Source organism: Diabrotica undecimpunctata, chromosome 1 (genome assembly GCF_040954645.1).
Source record: "Diabrotica undecimpunctata isolate CICGRU chromosome 1, icDiaUnde3, whole genome shotgun sequence".
NCBI lineage: Eukaryota > Metazoa > Arthropoda > Insecta > Coleoptera > Chrysomelidae > Diabrotica > Diabrotica undecimpunctata.
Window position 1 is genome coordinate 31,965,274 of NC_092803.1, and position 21,381 is coordinate 31,986,654.

Below are 21,381 nucleotides of genomic sequence, written 5' to 3' on the forward strand. Positions count from 1 at the left end.
TGGCATTTTATTAAATTTATTTAAAATCGCGTAAACTAAAACCAATAAAAAATAATATATTTTAAAGTACAGTTTACTGCATTCAGATATAAAGAAAAAAAGATTACATGAATAGTCTGAACATCTACAGGTAACAAAAAAAAGAGCGGTGAAAAGATGTTGCTCAAATACCAATAATTGTAAACGTCAGAAATTATTTAGGTAATTATCGCTTGATAATACTCTATACATGGCTAATCGTTTAACCCTTATCCGGGCAAGTTAGCCGAGGCGCTACTTATTTTATGTATTATGGGTTGGGTTGTGTGAACAAACAGGGAGCTAGGGGGACTGTATGACATACCAAACATTAGTCGCTTCATAAAGACACAGAGAGTAGGATGGATGGTAATGAGAATACAAAAGAAAGAGGATGCCAAAGATGATCCTAAAATGGCACCCAATTACAAAAATAAAAAGGCGACCAAGGCAAAGATGGTTTGATAGCGCATAAGAATATATCAGAAAAGGGAGAATTGATAGTTGGGGATAAAGAGTAAATAATTTGAATATGGCCTAGAAGACGTAAAAAAAATTTATTCTTTTATGATATGGATATACAAAACAATGAATATAAAGATCTTATTGGTAGATAATGTTACAAGTACTAAATTTAAAGGCATTAGGAAAGTTTTCAGTGGACTTTAGTTATTTTTTATATCTCTAAGGGAGACCAACCTTAGCGAAAGAGTAAAATATATAGGAATAGGAATACCAAATGATATCCACACGTTTTACCTACCCATTTACTAATAGTAAGTAATATGTACGTACTATAAGTAACAAAAGAGGGTAAAGAGTAGTATGAAATATTCACTGTAAAACATGATGACTGCACTAGATGGAGAGTTACAATTAACGCTTCCAAAACTCAACTAATCTTAGTAAAATCTTTCCACAGCAGTAATGCTCAGAGTCAGATTACCCCCATATAAGAAAACCTTGATTGCAGAAACTCGGTGTCCTATTTGGCAGTTTATTTTAACAGGACTTTTAACTGGAAAACCGACATACAAAACGCCCCAGACAGGATAAGAAAAAGAGCAACACTTCTGGAAGCGTTATCTGGTCATCTCTGCAACACTAGTCACTCAAATAAAACACTATTGTACATCTACAAGACCTACATAAGACCAATAATCGAATACAAGGAGTGCGTCTACGTGTCACTAAATGCTCGTCAAATTCGAGCAAATATATAACAAAATATCCACCAAAAGCAAAATCCTCAGAATTTGCATAAGGAAGCGCAGAGACTATCCGTAAGTACTAATCCACCAAATAGCAAACATAACATCGGTTGTCAGAATTCGAACCCTCAGCAAAGAATATAGATATGTCCTCCGTCTGCACTATAGCTGCCTCTAACAACCGAGCCAAGCAAACACTCAAAACTCCTTGCCATCGTCCGTGGCAAATACTCACCAGGACTCCCTAAAGAAAAGTTTAATTTCTTCCAACAAAACTTCTACACAACGCTGGAGAGGAACTTTGTGATGAGTAGTTCGACTTCCTAGAAGGAATCCCCCTAAAATATCGCAGATAACAATTGCAATTGCGAAAAACGTTGATCAACAGTCGTTCCTAGCATGGCTGGTAACACTCGAAGTACCTCTCCTTGGCTTGTCTACCTGAGCAAAAATTCCTTTAATACGCTCCGAAACACAAACGCCATCTTCTGAACCCCAGCTCTTTAGCGCTCCACCACCAAAAACCAATCAACAAAATCAATTTTGGCGTCTATCACACCCCCCTAGCTCTGCAAAAAAAAAGGACCAGCCCTTCCTTGCAGAGACAGAAATCCTAAACAAGGTAAAAACGTTCAGATCGATCGGTGAAAATTTCTTATCACTAGGGGCTAACCAAGATATGTTTTAGGTTAAGTTTGACACGTTGAGCAGGAATCCGTTTTTCGCCTTCACAAATCCGTTGAAAATTTTTACAATAATAGCTTTAAGTGCTGAATCAAAATTTTTCTTTAGTTTTTAGTCAAAAGGGATATGTTAACATATTCCTCTTGATACTGTCTATATTAGTATTTCTCTTAGTGAATAATGAGACAAGTTGGCCTGTCCCCTTATTCACGGTTAGATTTTAATGTAACGAGTAACCAACTCAACACGCATAACCTTAAATTAGTATGCAGCTAGTATGCAGTATTTCCAAATAAAATGTTAGTTTAAATTTAGTAATAACAATATAATACGTAAAAATTGAAAAATGTCTAGAGGAAAACAAATTCTGAATATGCTTAAATATCTGAATAATGCTGACATAAATAAAAAAGATATGACAATGATTTTCAGATGCACCGGAGAATATTCGTATATATTCTTCAGATAAAATAACTGTAATAGAAAATTGCAATAAAAGATCTTCAAATGTTGATAATCACTTGAAAACGATTATACCAATATCATTTTTTTTTTCTGCGTAAAAACTTTCTACAAAGTATAAAGGCCCGATTTCACACTACGTATTATTGTACGTTTTGTGGGTCATATAAAACGTACGACAAAATGTACGTTTTGTCCAGTGTATACACACTACGTTTTTCCTTCCGTTTCTACCTCATTTCTAATTCAGAGTCTTGAGTTGTGTGAAGTTTGTTTAGTGTTTTTTTTTATTATGGAGGAAACACGGCTGCTTTCTTTTATTTTTTCAACTATAAAGATACTACGACTGAGGAAAAAGGAGATGAAGAGGGAAAAGACAAGATGGTCAAGAGAGTGGGCTTCTAAAAAGAAGCCAGTATTCCCACGTCTCGTTACTAAAAGAGGCGAATCAGATGACTGGCGCAATTATTTGCGAATGGACACCTCAGCCTATTGTCAATTGCTAGAGTTGGTAACACCATACATATTGAAATAAGACACCTCATGAGAAAAGCCATTACACCCCATGAAAGACTTACAGCAACTCTCAGATATCTTACAACAGGACGCAGCGTCAAGGACTTTGAGTTCACAATCATAATATCCAAACCAGCGTTAAGCCAAATAATTCCTGAAACCTCTAATGCAATCTACTTGGTTTTAAAACATAACTACTTAAAAACTTTTATACAATTAAATAAATTCCCCGAGAAAATCGTGGGTGCATTGCCGCAACTCTGACATTATTAAGCTTTTTTTGGGAAAATGAAACGAACTGCAGTGGAACTAGTAGTCAAATAAGTCAAGATCGGACTACTTGTCTGAACATGTATTTTCACGTAACGTTTTATCCTATCAGTTCTCGCAAAACTATGCTTCTTCCATCATTTCTACGATCTGACCTTGGATTTCATTTCGATTCAACAAGACGTACGTTTTGCTGTTTACATGCCACGTTTTATTGTATAGGATTTGTCCTATCCAACAAAACGTACAATAAGACGTAACGTGAAAACCGGCCATAAAAAAGACGAATTAAATCGGTGATATGTTTTGATATTTTCAAAGAATTCTTTTTGAATTAATTTTATATTAATTTACAAAAATCTTCATTTTAAACAAAGTTTCCGTGAGTCGACTGAGTATACATATAAACTTTCTTGATTTTTTTTTAATTTGTCAGTATATAGATCAAGATATAAGACTACGATTTATTTAGTAGTTATCTTAACTGGTAATAGGTGTAATAATTATAGTGGATTTTTCAGTAATAATGAAGGCAGTACTACTATTTTTGTCTTGTTTTTTTGTTTCAGTTTACTCTCAATGTGGTAAGAATAATTTTTATACGTTTGCTGTAATAAAATCATTTCTTAACGTAAGAAAAATAGTCAGCTGTTGAGTTAGCCTGTGTGCTGTAATTTAACTTTCTACTTTTTTTCCTACCTACGGAAAAAAGTATAGAAAATATATAAGTATTTAACATATATTAGAAAGATTGTTATTGACAATGTTTGTCTCTTAACAAGTGGCATAATATAAACACTGATACATTCAGCTAAGTGAGATTTTCTTTCTATTCATATCTGACGACATTTTTTAATTCGTTATTGAAGAGTAAGAAATAAAAAAACTTTTCCCTGTAATTAATTGATTGAGTTTTATAATTTTGACCTACATGATTTCTGCCTCTAATGCCACAACTTTAGTTTAGTGTAAAGCTTTCAGAAGGTTTTCCACCGAGTTATACGCTGCTTAAACATCTCAATGTTTGTTGATATATATATATTTATTTATATATATATATATATATATATATATATATACATATATATATATATATATATATACATATATATATATATATAAATATATATATATATATATATATATATATATATATACATATATATATATAAATATATATATATATATATATATATATATATATATATATATATATATATATATATATATATATATACAGGGATGAGTGCCTTAAGAACCGGCAAAATAACGCAAAAGATAGAAAACATAATACGTTGTAAAATAAAAAGAGATGAAAGTAGTAGAGGTGAGAAATTATCGATATTAACCTATAATTTACTTTACATTACATTAGAATTATCGAAATTTTCCCACCTTTAGACGTTAGCTTAAGAGCTGGTTGACTACAGTCATAGTAATACGTATCACGTAATGTTAGTAAAAACAGTTCAAGTAGGAGTATTTTTTTATACAAAATTAAAGTATTGATCAATAATAAACTATGATTTGAGACGTCGCATACACTCTTCTCAATACAGAATTATCATAGCTTGTTATTCTTTATTCGTCAAGACAGAATTAGTTATCAAATTACTACTAATTAAACTGTTTAGTTACATTTGCTTTATTGCCTTCAATCAGTTTTTACTTTATGGTAAATTTAAAAAATGTCAATGTTCGACGTTATACTTGTAATATTATGACTGAAGTCAACTATTATAGCTCATAAGCTAACGTCTAAAGGTGGGAAACTATTGATAGTCCTAATGTAATTTAATGTAAATTAGAGGTTTCTATCGATAATTTTCCACCTCTAACACTTTTGGCTCGCTGAATATTTCGCCTGGATGGTGCAGCTAAATATGTTTTCTCCTTCACATAATGTACTCAAAGGGTTGTCAATTTAGCACTCTATTTCTTAAAAAAGATCAACGTAATCCAATCCGTAGATGTCTGTGAATCTATCCATCCATAATGAGTGCGATTATATTGAGAACCTACGGAGCAGCTCTGTCAGTACGGCAATGTGATTCTTTTGAACCATTTTCAGTCCATTGTAACCATATTTTCTCCGCTTTATATATTACATAATGTGGTAACAGCAATACTGAAGTCGAAGGATATATTATTATAGTCGTCGCTGCTTTAGTAAAATTAAAAACCTGTTCGGGATATTTCGTGCCATGCTTAAATATTATTTTTTTGTTTCCGGGGTTATCTTGCACATAGATCTCGTCGTAATTGAATATGTACTCAAATAAACATGCTTTCAGTGTAAACACAGTGACGTAAATAATAGATTTTATACGTTCCCTTGCGATTGACATTTTAACCTAATGATACTAATTTAGTGGAAACTGTCACTCAATATCTCGTCTTCTTGTTGTATTAATTCTTTATGCATGTTAAATACTAGCACTTTTAAACCATTTGGAAGAAATATATACTTTCTTCTCTCTGCTCTTTTATTTTCATATATAAATGTTCGATCATTTAGCTTCGATTGTTGAACTACTTTACTGGTATATCGAAGATACTCTTAGTATTCACAATTCTCAAGATCGTTCATCGATACCTCAAATAATGGGAACAGAGTAAAATACAGCAAGTATAGCACCTTAACCAGCTGATTTTTTTGTTTTTGTAAATATTGCTTTTAATTTCTTAATAATTATGAGAATTCAGGGAATACTGCTAAAACAATACTAATACACAAAAAGGGAGACACCACAGACCTGGAAAAATTATCGACAAATTTCACTTCTTTCACAACTTACAAAACTTTTACAAGGATTATTACAAACAGGTTAACAATTAAATTTGACGGATATCCAGTAGAACAAGCCGGATTTAGAAAAGAGTACAGCATTTGTGACCATCTATGTACTTTGAAAATCGTAATAGAAAAGACTAACGAATACAATGTCCCATTATGTCTGGCTTTTATAGATTATGAAAAAGCTTTTGATAGCGTAGAACTGTGGGCAATAATAGAAAAAGCATTAGTCAACAACCGGATCGACTCCAGGTAGAGAATATTAATACATAATACTTACGAACAAGCTGAAATGATAGTGACGTTGGGTAATGGAATCCAAACAAGACCAGTATAAATCAACTGAGGCTTAAGATAAGGAGATACAATATCTAAAAAATTATTTACAGCTGCCCTAGAAGATATCTTAAAATAGATAGACTGGAAAAATAAGGGATTATTAACAGAAGATACTTGAACCATCTTAGATACGTAGATGATGTAGTATTGATATCCGACATGTGGAATGCACTGAATACGATGATTGAGGAGCTATACACAAAGAAGAACTGAAAATGAATTTCAGCAAAACTAAACTAATGTCAAACAAAGATGGCAAACATATGATAAACATCCAAGGGACAGAGATAGAACACGTAGATGAATATACATATCAAATGGTCAAATTGTCAAGGTAAGCAAAGAAAATCAGACTGCCGAAATAAGCAGACGTGTAAAAATGGAATGGACAGCCTTCGGAAGACTCTCATACGTACTTAAAAATAAAAATATACCTCAAAGACTGCGAACCAAAGTGTTTAATTCCTGTATCCTACCTGTAATTATATATGGAGCTCAAAACTGGACATTCAATACAATAAACATAAAGCAAATAAGAACAACTCAGGGAGCTATGGAACGACAGATGCTGGGTATCTCACTCATAGACCATAAAACCAATGAAGACATTCGGAATAGAACAAAAGTAAAGGATGCTATCGAACAGGCAGCTAAACTGAAATGGAAATGGGCTGGACATACCTCTTGAGGATGGCCGATGGAATAAAGAAAAGACCGCAAATGTGCTGGAGCGACGATATTAAAAGAACTGCAGAACCAATTTGAAAACGTCTTACAAACAACAGAGATGAATGGCGAGAATTAGGAGAGGCCTTATTCGGCAATCCGAATAGAGAGAAGTGCTCAAAAAAAATTAGTAATTATTTCAGTCAAAAATGTTCATTAGCCATTTAAACTCGTACTTAAATAGCAATTGTTGGCTATTTATGACAACAAAATTATAAATAGTTGATTTTCTTATTGCTAAAGTTGTTTAAATTAATATATTGTTACGAAAGTTCCATAAAATTCTCCTACATAGAAAAAGTGGCTTGACGAAAAAGAATAGTTCGAGAACAATCAAGAGGATATCGGAAATTCATGAAATGTCTAGTGAAGTTTGGAACGTCAGAAAATAAATATACACAGATGTTTTTGCAAGTTTAGAATAGTAGTATTTTGAGTTTTTAAGTTTATCTCATTGCGGCTGAGTGGCTCCACGGTGGAACCACCATTAAACAAAATTTTTTGTACTGTCCGAGTATTCGTACGCTGGGACTACCAGACGGAATGCAATGTATACGTCGTGTATTTTAGTTCTCATGCCATTACAAAATTCCAGCAGCAGTTATCCATAGTGTACATAATACATTTGGCGCGCTCACAAGTGAATAACAGTGAGGTTATTTATTCTTCTACCGATAAAAGGTATGTATTATGTTAATTTACGTATTTATGTATTACCGTATTGAGCCTTTATGATCTACGTAGATAACCAAGTTATTTTTGATATTTTGATTGGTGGTTCCAATAGGTGCCAGTAGGCCGATCAGTAACTAATAGGTATGTTTTGTTACAGAATTCCAAAATAAAAAGGCGTCTTGATTTGAGTAAAATAACAAATAATGACGCTTACGCTTTACTAACAGTTATCCCATCGGATGAATCTGACGTATCCGGTTTTGATGAGAACGAGGATGAAGCTATCAACATGACTTTGGAGTCAGCTGTTTTTTATAGACAAATCGATATTTCAGACAATGCAGACGGTGCGAATGACAATGATGGTGAAGACGAGGTATTAGTTGTTATTCTTGACGAGTTAAAATGGACTACTAACCCAACTAATGCCCCTCAACTCCGTCCTTTCTCAGAAAACGTTGTACCAAATGTTCCTGATAGTTTAAGATACGTCCCTTGATTTCTTTCTTTATTTGTTTAGTGGGAACCTGATGAATATACTTGTTTGCCAAACTAACTATATGTAGTCCAAGAAATTAATAAAAACAACACTCTCACAAAAGTTGAAGCAATAAAGTATTTTTTGGGAATAAACCTTCTGATGGATGTGAAAAAGTTGCCCAGTTATAGAGATTTCTGGCCTGAAAATTTTGTTATCGGGGATCGATTTATTTCTTCATGTATGTCGCATGATAGATTTAGGTGATGGCTTACTCATCTTTACATAAATGACAATTTATTACAACCTAAGAAAATTAATGGCAATTATGGTAAACTCTACAAAGTGTACAAATTTTATCCCAGCAGGTAACAATCAATAGACGAATCGATGATAAGTTTCAAGGGCCGAAGTAGTTTACGCCAATATATGCCGATGAAGCCCATAAAAAGGGGATATAAGGTATGGGTACGTGCTGATTAGTCAGAATATGTTTTACAATTCCAAATATACACCGGGAAACTTTACTTCGATAACTATTTTAATTCTGTTGCATTACAATGCGATTTGACAAAAGACAAAATTTACGCATGCAGAATAACTCGAAAAGATATAAAAGATTTTCAAAATGAACTTAAAACAAATAAAAAAATAAAAAGGAGTGGCTCAAACTGGAGAATGAGTGAAGACGGCGCACCGTGCTAGCTTTGCAATGGATGGATAAAAAACCCATTCATTTTCTAAGCAATTTTCACAATCCGGAAGAAAATGTCACTGTGAAGAGAAAAGAAAAGGATGGTACATCAGTAGAATTTATTTGCAAACCGAATTGCAAATTGCAAATTAGTAAAAGATTACAACAAATATATGGGCTTCGTACATAAGTCTGATATGTTAGTATCTTAGTTAGCTAAGACTTGGATAGAAAATCCAAAAAGTGGTGGCCTAGAATTTTTTTCCATTTTGTTGACCCAACATTACTAAACTCATATATAATTTTCAAACAATAAACAACTGGTACGAGGATGTCTTCAAAAGAATTTAAAATTGCTGTGGCCACCGGTTTAATTAAATCAGACCCCCAGATGCCAAATTTTAGAAGAAGAACTATGGACAAACCAAGCACCAGTAACAGGTTCAAAAAACAAGTTCCTCTAAATATAAGAACTAAAAAAGCAGTCCATATGCCTCAGCATGGAGCCAAAGTACGTTGTACATACTACAGTACCAAGGCAACTCCTCATCGTACAAGATGGCATTGTACTATATGTAAAGTAGGTTTATGTCTATCTGAAAAAAAAATTGTTTCAATTCATTTCACGATAAATATTTTTTTTGTTTGTGGCCTAGTGGTTACACATAGTACCATCTTTTTTTCTAATAATTACAAAAATAAAATATAAAAAATCTTTGATTTGTCTATCTTTGCCCTAATATGTCCAAAAAACAAATTATTCACCATTTAATATAAACAAAAAAAAGTCCGACCACAAAGGGTTATAGCTGTCATTCAGTTAAAGTTGTATTAAGTATTATAAACAAGTTTGTGTTCAATAAAATACTTCAAATATTTTAGATAAAAAACCAGATGTTGAAGTAGTTTGCTACTGGGGAAGCTGGTCTGTATATAGAAAAGAGAACGGCAAATTTGCAACTAAGGATATTGACATCAAAAGTTGTACCACAATTGTATATGCATTTGCAGGTCTTAATTTAGATCAAAAGACAACATCACTGGACACGTATAAAGATGTAACTCTGAGTAAGTATACTATTTAAGTAACTTCTTAGTAAGTTATAGATTTAAATATTTATTTTTTATTTAATTGTTTAAGCTGGCTTCGCAAACTTTACAGCCCTTAAAGAAGACAATCCTTGTTTGACAACAATATTAGCTATTGGTGGCTGGAATGAAGGTTCTAGAAAATATTCTGTGGTAAGAATAAATATATAAATATACCTTTGTTAACTATAGACCAGAAAACTAAGGATTTTCTTGTGACATTCCTTGATACAGGTATCTAACAACTGCTTTGATAAATTTGGTGATAAAAATAGGTAATAAATAAAATATGCAAAAGATGATTAGACGTCATTTTTCACTTATAAACAATATATAAATAATTTTATATCGCTATTTGATTTTAGAAACGTAAGGTAAAGACCAGTAAATTATATGGAATAGTGACACAACTTTACTAAACAATCATAGAAGATCCTTTAAAATGAGAATTTGTAAAGTTATTTTTATCAATTTTTTTTTTTTTTTTTAGCCCTTTTTCTATCCGAATTGTCGAATAAAGGCCTCTCCCATTTCTCGCCATTCATCCCTGTTGGGTGCTAGGCGTTTCCACATTGGTCCTGCGACTCTTTTGATATCGTCGCTCCAGCGCCTTTGAGGTCTTCCTCTTGGTCTCTTCGCATCGCACGGTCGCCAGTTTCCGACTTCTTTGTTCCATCTACCATCTTCGAGACGTTCGTTGTGTCTAGCCCATTTCCATTTTAATTTAGCTGCTTGTTTCGCGGCGTCCTTTATTATTGTTTTGTTCCGGATTGCTTCGTTCGTTTGCCGATCTATTAGTGAGATACCAAGCATCTGTCGTTCCATGGCTCGCTGAGTTTTTCGAATCTTGTCCATGTTCTTTTTTGTGAATGTCCAGGTTTGAGCTCCGTAAGTGAGAACGGGAAGGATACAAGAATCGAACATTTTGGTTCGAAGGTTTTGGGGTATCTTTTTGTCTTTCAGTATGTATGAGAGTTTTCCAAATGCGGCCCATCCCATTCTTACTCGTCTGCTTATTTCGGTAGTTTGGTTTTCTTTGTTTACCTTGATATCCTGACCCAGATATATGTATTCTTCTACATGTTCCACTTTTGTTCCTTGGATGGTTATCGTCGGTTGATCATCTTTATTCGACATTAACTTAGTTTTACTCAGATTCATTTTCAGTCCTTTTTCTATGGATTCCGTATGAAGCTCATCGATCATCGTCTTCAGTTCTTTCCAGCTGTCGGCTATTAGTACTACGTCATCTGCATATCTTAGATGGTTTAAATACTTTCCGTTTATCAACAGTCCCTTCGTTTCCCAATTTAGTGATTTAAAGATGTCTTCAAGTGCGGCAGTAAATAGTTTTGGAGATATGGTGTCTCCCTGTCTTACTCCTTGGTTGATTTTTATTGGCCTCGTTTTCATTCCGTTATCCATCGTGACTACCATTTCAGCGTGTTGGTATATATTATGTATTAATATCCTATATCTAGAATCTATTCTGCTGTTGACCAGTGCTTCCTCAATAGCCCATAATTCTATGCTGTCAAAAGCTTTCTCGTAGTCTATAAATGCTAAACAGATTGGTAAATTGTATTCGTTAACTTTTTCTATTAGGACCTTTAGTGTGTGAAGATGGTCACATGTACTGAACCCTTTTCTAAATCCGGCTTGCTCTACTGGTTGATATACATCGAACTTTGTTGTCAATCTATTTGTAATTATTTTTGTGAATGTTTTATAAAGTTGTGATAGTTGTGATATTGGACGATAATTTTTCAGATCTGTATTGTCCCCTTTTTTGTGTATTAATATTGTGTTAGCAGTATTCCATTCCCCTGGTATGTTTCCTTCAAATAGACATTTATTAGAAAGTATTTTTAGGTACCTGATGACTTCTTCTCCTCCTTCTTTCAACATTTCTGCCAGAATTCCATCACTACCCGGTGCTTTATTTCTTTTCAATTCTTTAATTGCATTTTCTATTTCTACTTCGCTTATTTCGGGCCTTACTTCAGAATTTACGTTTGTTATTTGTCTTTTTAGATTTTGCTTTGAAGAGTCGGGGGAATCGTTTCTTGAGCGGTATAACTCAGTATAGAAGTTTTCAACTATGTTTGATATCTGAGGTTTGCTTGTTTCTAGTTGGCCTTGTTGATTTTTCATAGTTATAATATTTTTCTTACTTAATTTCGGTTTGGTATATTTCAGACTTTGATTTTTCTCTATCACTCTTTCTACATGTTCTTGTTGATGTTTTTTAATATCGTCTTTTATCTGTTTTCGTATGGCTCCAATAAGTTCTTTGTATTCTGTTACTTAATAATTGCAAAAATAAATTTTGATCTTTTGAAAAATATTATTAACTTTTCTAAAGCTGCTAAATTTCTATTTATTTAAATGGCAACATAAATAAACAAAACTGTCGATACTGGGAACTGGTGTTGCCCAAAATCGGTCTTAGTCTTGTTCTTGTTCTTGCGTTTTCGCTAGACCAAGACCAAGACCATGACCTCCTAAATTTAGCAAGACGAAGACCAAGACTGACCGTGCAAGATTTGAGCAGTTACTTAAGTACTGTTAAGGAAACCCGCTTAATAGGTATTAACGCGGCTAATATTCCAAAGTAACGAGATTTATTATTTTATTTATTGTATGGCACTTGACACATTTACATTTAATTTGTATAAATCATAATACATATGTTTACAAACGAACATCTAACTTATTTATATAATCTATCGACTGTGGAGTCGCCATTAGGAAATCCTCAGACCTGCCTTGATAGGATCTTGTGGAACACTGCTATGTAATGTGACAGATAGTCTGTGGTTGTCCGCAGTCACAGAGTGGGGATGGTCGTTTACCTCATTTGTGCATCATGTAACCGCATCTGCCGTGTTGAGTTCTGATTCGGTTCAGCATAGTCCATGTGTTGCGTGGTAAGTCAAAACCTGGTGGTCTTTTTTGTGTGATGCAGGGTAAGCTGCTATTTTGTTTTTCTATCCATTCTCGAGTCCAAGTGGTCGTTAAGTTGATCAAATTTTCCACAACAGTCTGTGCTGTATTTATTGGCGGTCGTCTGGATTGTAGACGGTTACCGTTGGCAGCATCTATATCTTGATGGATTGGCAGGATCTCGTTACTAAGTATCTTTCTGTACTCAATAGTGAGGGAGTGTATGCGCCGTAGTTTGGGTGGTGGAATGTGGCTTAGTACTGGGAGCCATTGCGTAGGGGTAGAGTGGATAACACCAGCAATCATTCTCATTGTGTTATTTAATTGGGCATAAACTTTCTATATATGTGGGCTGTTAAGCCAGGTTGAAGAGTAGTGCTCCGCGGTTGAGAAGACAAGGCCCAGGGCAGATGATCGCAAGGTGGAAGCCGATGCTCTCCATGTTGTGCCGCACAGCTTCTGGATGATATTGTTTCTGGATTTAAGGTTTTCCGCTGTTTTTGACAGATGTTTCTTGAAAGATTGGGGTTGTGAAGAGTCACGCCAAGGTACTTTGGTATTTTATTGTAGGCGAGTATGGTGTTTTCGAATTGGATATTGAGTGTTCTTCCTGCAAGCTTGTTATTTAGGTGAAAGCTGGAAACCTCTGTTTTGGTAGCATTTGGTTGGAGCCTCGATTTACGGCAATGCTTTCCCACTGTGTGTAAGTACAAGCCCGAACTGCCTTTGTAAAAATGAGAAACGTACTTTGCAGTCACGATCTTAGCATTGACCTTAGAGTTCGAATGACATTTTGATACATCTTTTCTGTCCTGCTGTATGGAGTGGAAGCGTGGACTTTAACTGAGGCTATCTTTAGACGCTTGACAGCCTTTGAGATGTGGGTTTACAGACGACTACTGAAAATAAGCTGGGTCGATAACGGTCATGGAACTAGAAGAAGAAGAAGTGTGTAAGTCCTCCGTGAAAATTTCTTCTCTTTATTCAAATGACTTACACCTTGTTGCAAGGACCCAGTAATCGACGTAACCAAACTTCCTTGATCTGGTTTTTGGTATATCAGCGATGTACAGGCTAAAGAGAAGAGGAGCTAGGAGAGACCCCTGAGTTAGTCACTTCTTCAGTTTTCTTGGGGTGCTGATGTCGGTTCCCGTGACTACTTGAATTGTTCGGTCGGCTAGCATGCTGTTGATTATTCGAGCGGTGGATTTACAGGAGATTATACGGAGGAGCTTGTATGCTTTCTCTCCAAACTGTATCGTAGGCCGCTTTTAGGTCTATGAATGCGGCTGCAGTTTTAAGTTTTCTCTGGAACCCTGCCTTAATAAATGTGGTAAGTGGAAGAACCTGATTTGCGCCGCTTTTTTTCGGTTGGAAACCTGCCTAATCAACCGGTATTGATTCAAGTAGCTTTGGACTCATTCTGTTGTAGAACAGAAATTTTAATAAGTACAGGCTCTTTGAATAGCATATGCTTTCTACATTTAAGATAAAAAAATAATACTCAGATCATAGGTCCGAGTTTTCTAGTCGTTGGGTCCTGAGAAGGGCCATTTGTATTATTGTTAATTCGCCTTCTGATAACGTTAAATGGCATTGTTTGCAATGTGTTTTTGGTTAGGATATCCTGAAATTATCTGACCGCCAGTATTTGCTAGTTTATTTAGCGTTACCCAGGGTACACGTGTAGTATTCTACTATGGACGCAAACTAGCTCTACACCCCAGTAAGGAGATAAATTAATAACAGAAACAGTTAATGCCGGCTGCCGTGTAAACAAAATACCGAAATATTTAAAGTAACAAAACGGAGTAACGATATGTAATTCTCGGTTTGGTATTCGGTACTTAGGGTGTTGGATAGTAAAAAATATAAAGTAACGAGTAGTTAATTGGTTGGTCTTTATTATGGCTATGTTAATTTAAGCTTAAAATGTACCTACTCTGTTACGTTGTTCTAAGACCTAAAGTAACATTTAATAAATAGCAATAGGCTAATGGATAACGCCGAGACTTGCAAGAATCTTGCTGCAAGATCAAGACCAAGACCGGAAACGCAATGCCGAGACCAAAACCAAGACCAGGTGTATTGGCGCAAGGCCAAGACCAAGACTGTGTTAGTCTCGCCTTATTCTTGCATTTGGGCAACACAACTGGAAACAAAAAAATCTCACTGAATGACGCAATCCCATACCCAATTCTCTTATAAGATTAATGTATTGCAGTAAAGATTATCAGCCCAATTTTCGTAAACGAAAATCTCACGAAAAGTGCAAAATATTTAGACTTGTTGATGCTGGAAAAAGTACCATAATAATTAATTGTGCTAGTTCAAAATATTAATCCGAACATCCACATAAAGATTTGTGGTATTAACCGGACGAAGCCACTCCCCATTATAATGCGGCCTTTCCCAATTGTTTGAAAGAATTATTTCAAAATCAATATATTATTTAAACCTTACTCGGCTGGATTTACTTTTGTAGATATACAATAAATCAAAAGTATATAGTCACTAGATTCAATAATATTGACAAACTAAAGATGAATTCGTTTGAATGAATTATAACTGAAATGTATGCCATTCAACCTTATATGGGCCATATGTGCCTGTATTGGTAAATACATTTACAAAGAGTAACCTATTACATATTATAACTAAACGATATGGGTCGAGTACCGGTCCGACGTTAATGGAAATTTTTGGGATTTTATCCAGTCTAATTTTAGATATGTTATTATAATACAGTTATATTTTAGATGGCAGATTCACAACAACTACGTCAAAGTTTTGCAGACAGTGTCCTAGCATTTTTAGCCTTCTACGGATTTGACGGAGTTGACATCGATTGGGAGTATCCCACTACAAGAGGTGGTATTAAAGAAGATGGAGAAAATTTCATTTCTCTTTTACAGGATCTAAAGAGTAGGTTTAAAAAGTACGAACTAAAACTCTCAATTGCTGTTTCCATAGATGTAGACTTGATTAATACAGCATATCTTGTACCAAAATTAGCTGAGTAAGTTGTTATATTATTCTATCATAGTAATGTTATATTATAGTAAATTAAGTAAGAAATTATTAATTAGAGACGGTAAGAAATGAGAATTTTTTTTATTTAGAAACATACAATTTACATTAACTACGCACGGTTATTAGTGGAGTAACGTACACAAGAGTTCGATTCATCATCCAGCCTTGAAAGTCCACTGCTGAACAAAGGTCTCCCTCTCATATTTCCAGCATCGTCTGTCTTGCGCCACTCTCATCCAGTTTTTATTTTTCTCTATAAGAAAATAATACTACTCTTGGTTTAAGGAGAAACATTGCATATTTATTATTATTTCACCGTAAACAGTTACAAATAGAAATAATAATACCAAAATACAAAAACGACTTACAATGTTGCTAACGGTTTACAACTCCAGACCTTATTGGATTTAATAATGGGAAAAGTTATTGCCTGTGACCCAAATTTTGGAAATTTATGTTTTAAAAAACATGTTGAATAAATTTAACAATATTATTCTTGCTGTGAAAGATAGGTGTCTTATGAATATTGGTGAGATATCATCGCATCATGTTCAGATGTGTTTTTAGAGTTTACAATGAACAATTCTAGTTCTTGAAGAGTTAAGGCAGCATTTAACAGATCGTCTAAAATTTTCTTGGTAAACTCCAGCTTAAGTTTCACGAATAGCTTTATTACAATTAATTAATTAAAAATTAAAGTAAACTTACAAGTAAGTTTACGAATTTTAAACCATATAACCTCTGAGGGAGTTGATAAATTTATTGATGATACGTAACTTTTTTAAGTATCTTTTTTGCTATTTTCATAAGGTATCTTGATTAAGCTCTAAGTTTTTTAAAGTTGAGTAAGTTTTCGTCTGTATTATGTTTTTTATGTATATTAAAATGTTTACAAAATGACAATGTTTGTAGTGCAATTTCATTATTCTTCCAAGGATCAGGTTGCCTTTTACAGGATTTTGTCTTTTTTATATTTTTTAATGCTGCTTCCATAGTAGTTTATTTAAAGTCGTAATATCATAGTTTATATCGATGCATAAATAAAAATTTTCAAGTTTTTATCGATTTCAAATGCATTAAACTGATAGATTGGGAAATCAAGGGGGTGAATGCGATCTAATATTATAGAAACTGGAAGTGGTCACTATTATATAACGAATTTAAAGTGTTCGATGACAATGTAGTTGAGAGTGATTGACTGCATATTGCATGAGGATATACCGATGGCAGAAAATAAACCGTTATAAAAATTAAATTCAGTTAAATCTCCTGTATTAAGTAATAAATAAATCAGAACAATAAATAAGGTTTTTCAGTAAGTTACCGTATTTATCAGTTTTGTGACTTCCCTGTGCTTATATATTATATATATATATTTATATATATATATATATATATATATATATATATATATATATATATATATATATATATATATATATATATATATAAGGCCCTTGAACTCTTACGTCGAGCATAGAGCTTTAGTGAAAACGCGCCATCGGGTTCTATTTTGCTTCACTCCTTCACCTCATTCCAAGACTTTCCTTGACATTTTATCTCGGCAATAATGGATCTTCTCCAAGTTTGTATTGGGCGACCGCTTTTTCTTCTTCAGACTCTAGGAGCAGACTTTGCAATACTGGAATTATTTTATGATCAATCCAACCCCACTTTCTGGCCTTTATTTGTTGTCTTCTTTTTTTTTGTTCGGTCAGGTGTAGTAGATCTTCGTTTCTGATGATGTTACGAACAGAACAGAAAATACGAACAATTCGTCGTAGACATTTATAAAGACCTGCTTATCTGTAAGGTTTTTTGTCACTTTACAGGTTTCATATCCGTAGAGTAGAACAGACTTTGTACAGAACAGAATTTGACTGGAATATGCGGATCTTTGTCCTTGTACTATACTCGCCAGATCTCCAAACAGGGTTAAGCATGCTGAATGCTTGTTGAGCTTTTCGTATTCTCATACGAATATCGTCCTCTGTACTTCCGCTTTCTGTTATGACACTTTCAAGATACGTAAAGTTTTCCACATTTTCAATCTGCATACTGTTGATAGTATATAGTGCGTTGTTTTTTGCACTTACTCTCATGGATTTGGTTTTATTAATATTGATTTTCAAACCTACTTTATTGGCTTCAGTGGAAAGTGTTTCCAATTGATCAGCCACATCTTGGAACCTTTATTCTAACAGGCAAATATCGTCTTCGTATTCCAGATCGTTTAGGCGTGTGGTTAACGTCCATGGTATCCCTCTTGTGTCGAAATCTAGTTTAGAGAGAACATAGTCTACTGTTATGTTGAAAAGAAACGGAAAAAGTACACATCCCTGTCCGACTACAGTAAGTAAGTCAAATTCGTCGTTGTTGATTTCATTGTGTGTCACGCTGCATTTCGCTTTAGTGTACAGTGACTTTATAATGGAAATTATTTTATGCGGGATGTTTCTCAGCTCTAAAATTTTCCATAAAGCAGCATGAGATAAGCTGTCAAAGACACGCTCGAAGTCAACAAAAACCATGTATAGGCGTGTGTTTCATTCAATAGATTGTTCTATTATTACCTTCACAGTATTAATGTGGTATATGCAAAAGTATTCTTGACCAGCTCAAAATTCAATCTTGTTTGTTAATATTTTAAGTATGATTTGACATCCATTTATTTCAATATCTTTATAATATATAAAAAAGTAAATCGGGAGTGTTTTTGGAGGAAAAGTATATGCTTATCCTGTCAATAGTAATTGTAGAGGCAAAAAGTACATTAATTGGACTAACTAGTGATCCAACTGCACCAACATTATCATGAATTGGTATACCTTCAATGCGGAAGGTAATTGTAGCTTGTTCTTTTGTAGGATGTTTAAAAGTTAAAAATTATCATTTACATCATCTAAGTAAGAGTGTTAAGTGAAGTTGTGTGTAGAATTATTAATGTTTGAATTCGTTTTATTTATCAAAATATCATTTGCATCATCTACGTAAGAGTGTTATGTGACGTTGTGTGTAGAATTATTAATGTTTGAATTCGTTTTATTTATTTTCCTGATCAGAATTGAGCCGGTCCTGTGGCCGGTTCAAAAACCGATCAAGGCACAACTGGAATTTTTCTTATCTCTTTAGGTATGTATTATTTGAAGGTTATTTTGTTGTTTTTATAAAAATAATACAAAATGAATAGTTAGACACTTGGGATAAAATTCTGAGCACTAAATAATGCAATTAAATTTGTAGTAAAGATATAAAATATTAAATTATGGTTTATTTTTACTAATTAAAACAATTATATTTCGAGGCAGCTGATAACGTGGTATATTTTATCGCTAGCAGAACCGAACTGAGAAGTTTTATTTTTAAATATTTCTGTCTTTAAACTATACAAAAGTTAATTATAATCGTTTATAAACCATAAATATAGGTTGCGGCATTAGTGTGAAAAAGTCCAATTAATAATTATTCGTAATAGATACGAAAAAATTATTTAGGTAAAAGTTGGAGCATGGATAAGACCGTATGGAAAATAATTTAAATAGACAGAGCTACCCATATTAACAGGGTGGACATTTTTGAAGTTTTTTTAATGTTATCGTTTTTAATAAACAAGGTTTTGCAATGTTATAGGAGGTTAAAAGATAATAACATTTTTTTATTAATTTCATAGCAACCTTATCACTCTGTACAATTATAAATTTGAAATCAAGCAATTTACTTGTATGTAAACAATTTTTAATATAGTCTACTATTGTCCAAAACTATTACCATAGCGAAATATTTAACTTTCTTTACAGGATTTGTCAATTTTTCCTAAATTGAACATTCCACATTGTACATGAGTACACTAGATGCAAAACTCTGTATTTGCAAAAATTGTAAAACTTGAGTTTCAGCTGACAGTTATTTGTGACATGTTGTAGCTATCTGCTGATGTAGAAATTCAGCTGCAAAATAAGATATTTGCTAAGAAATAGACATTGGAAATCTTGAGTCAAATGCAAAAAATTTGTATTTGTGAACTTATTCCAGTTGGATATCTGTGTAATTGCAACTGGTCAATCACTTACATTGAGTCACACGTCACGTCACATATCAATTACGCCATTATACGCCATTATGAAGGCGCATATGCGACCGGGTGCACTGTTTGTTATTTTAGTGCTAAAAACATCAGGTTTTTATCACAAAAAAAAACAAAACGATGGAAACAAAATGTAGTAAAACTTAATGGGTAAGAGGTGTCTACAGTTAACGAGAAAGGTTCGGGACTTATTGTCAATATTTTAAGGCATAAAACTAAGAATTTACCCGAGTTTCCCACCTGTAAGCATACGAAAAAAGTGTATTGCTGTAAAGATTTAAAGATGCGAGAGATTCAGCAGTTCCATAATAATATGTATGTAACCACTGATAAAATTAAATAAAAAATTTTTTTTGCTGAAATGTTGTAAAGGTCAAATCCCAAGCGATCAAGTCCAAACCTACATGGAATTTCAATTAAATATTTTGTTCCTACAGTAGAGTGTGGACTTTTAAGAGTAAACAAAAAAACATTTTTTGCAATAACTCATTTAAGTTCTGAAAGAATAGAGCGTGTTGTAAGAATGTTTGTTATCCGGAGTGAAATACCAAGAGAGAGAAAAGGGGCAGATACAACAAAAGGTAGATTGATCCACTACAATTATGAGTTTGTAGTACTGAGGACGATCAACTAGTTTGTATTTACCATGTAATCTGAATTTTACAAAGCTTTACGGAATGTACTGTCAACGTTATCCACATTATTTCGTAAAGTTATTATATATCCGAACATACGTTAATGGACACTACAACATATCATTAGGCACTCCCTTTATATTGTTTGTGTATGTTTGTTATCTGGAGTGAAATACCAAGAGAGAGAAAAGGGGCAGATACAACAAAAGGTAGATTGATCCACTACAATTATGAGTTTGTAGTACTGAGGACGATCAACTAGTTTGTATTTACCATGTAATCTGAATTTTACAAAGCTTTACGGAATGTACTGTCAACGTTATCCACATCATTTCGTAAAGTTATTATATATCCGAACATACGTTAATGGACACTACAACATATCATTAGGCACTCCCTTTATACATGTTTTTTCTGCGTGTTTCAAAACGAAGGAAATTTTAAGGAAAAAAAATTCAGAAGAAGAAAAGTTAAAGATTATAACATAGTAGAGAGTTCATACTTTAAGAGCCAAAGCTTTTTTTTTTGCTTTAAAAGCAAATCATAATATACAAACATTTTCTTTTAATTGTCAAAAAAATGTTTTCTTACGTATATACCACATGGCCCTGTAAAAGCAATATAAATTCTTTGGGCCACTTGGCACAAATCTTAAGCTACGAAAAAATCTTTCAAAATTTACAAAAAAAAAGACAGATACCCAAAAATATTATTCAAATAGATT

General features: G+C 33.5%; 1 protein-coding gene across 1 annotated transcript in view; it reads left to right on the forward strand.

Annotated features, from left to right (window-relative positions):
* The first annotated feature begins 3,622 nt into the window (after positions 1–3,622).
* LOC140447554 (chitotriosidase-1-like) overlaps positions 3,623–21,381 on the forward strand; it is a 35,864-nt gene continuing 18,105 nt past the window's right edge. The window contains exons 1-4 of the mRNA XM_072540271.1: positions 3,623–3,745; positions 9,753–9,938; positions 10,012–10,112; positions 15,665–15,924. Coding sequence (XP_072396372.1) covers positions 3,688–3,745; positions 9,753–9,938; positions 10,012–10,112; positions 15,665–15,924 — 605 coding nt within the window. The 5' untranslated portion in view covers positions 3,623–3,687. The remainder of the gene's footprint in view (positions 3,746–9,752; positions 9,939–10,011; positions 10,113–15,664; positions 15,925–21,381) is intronic.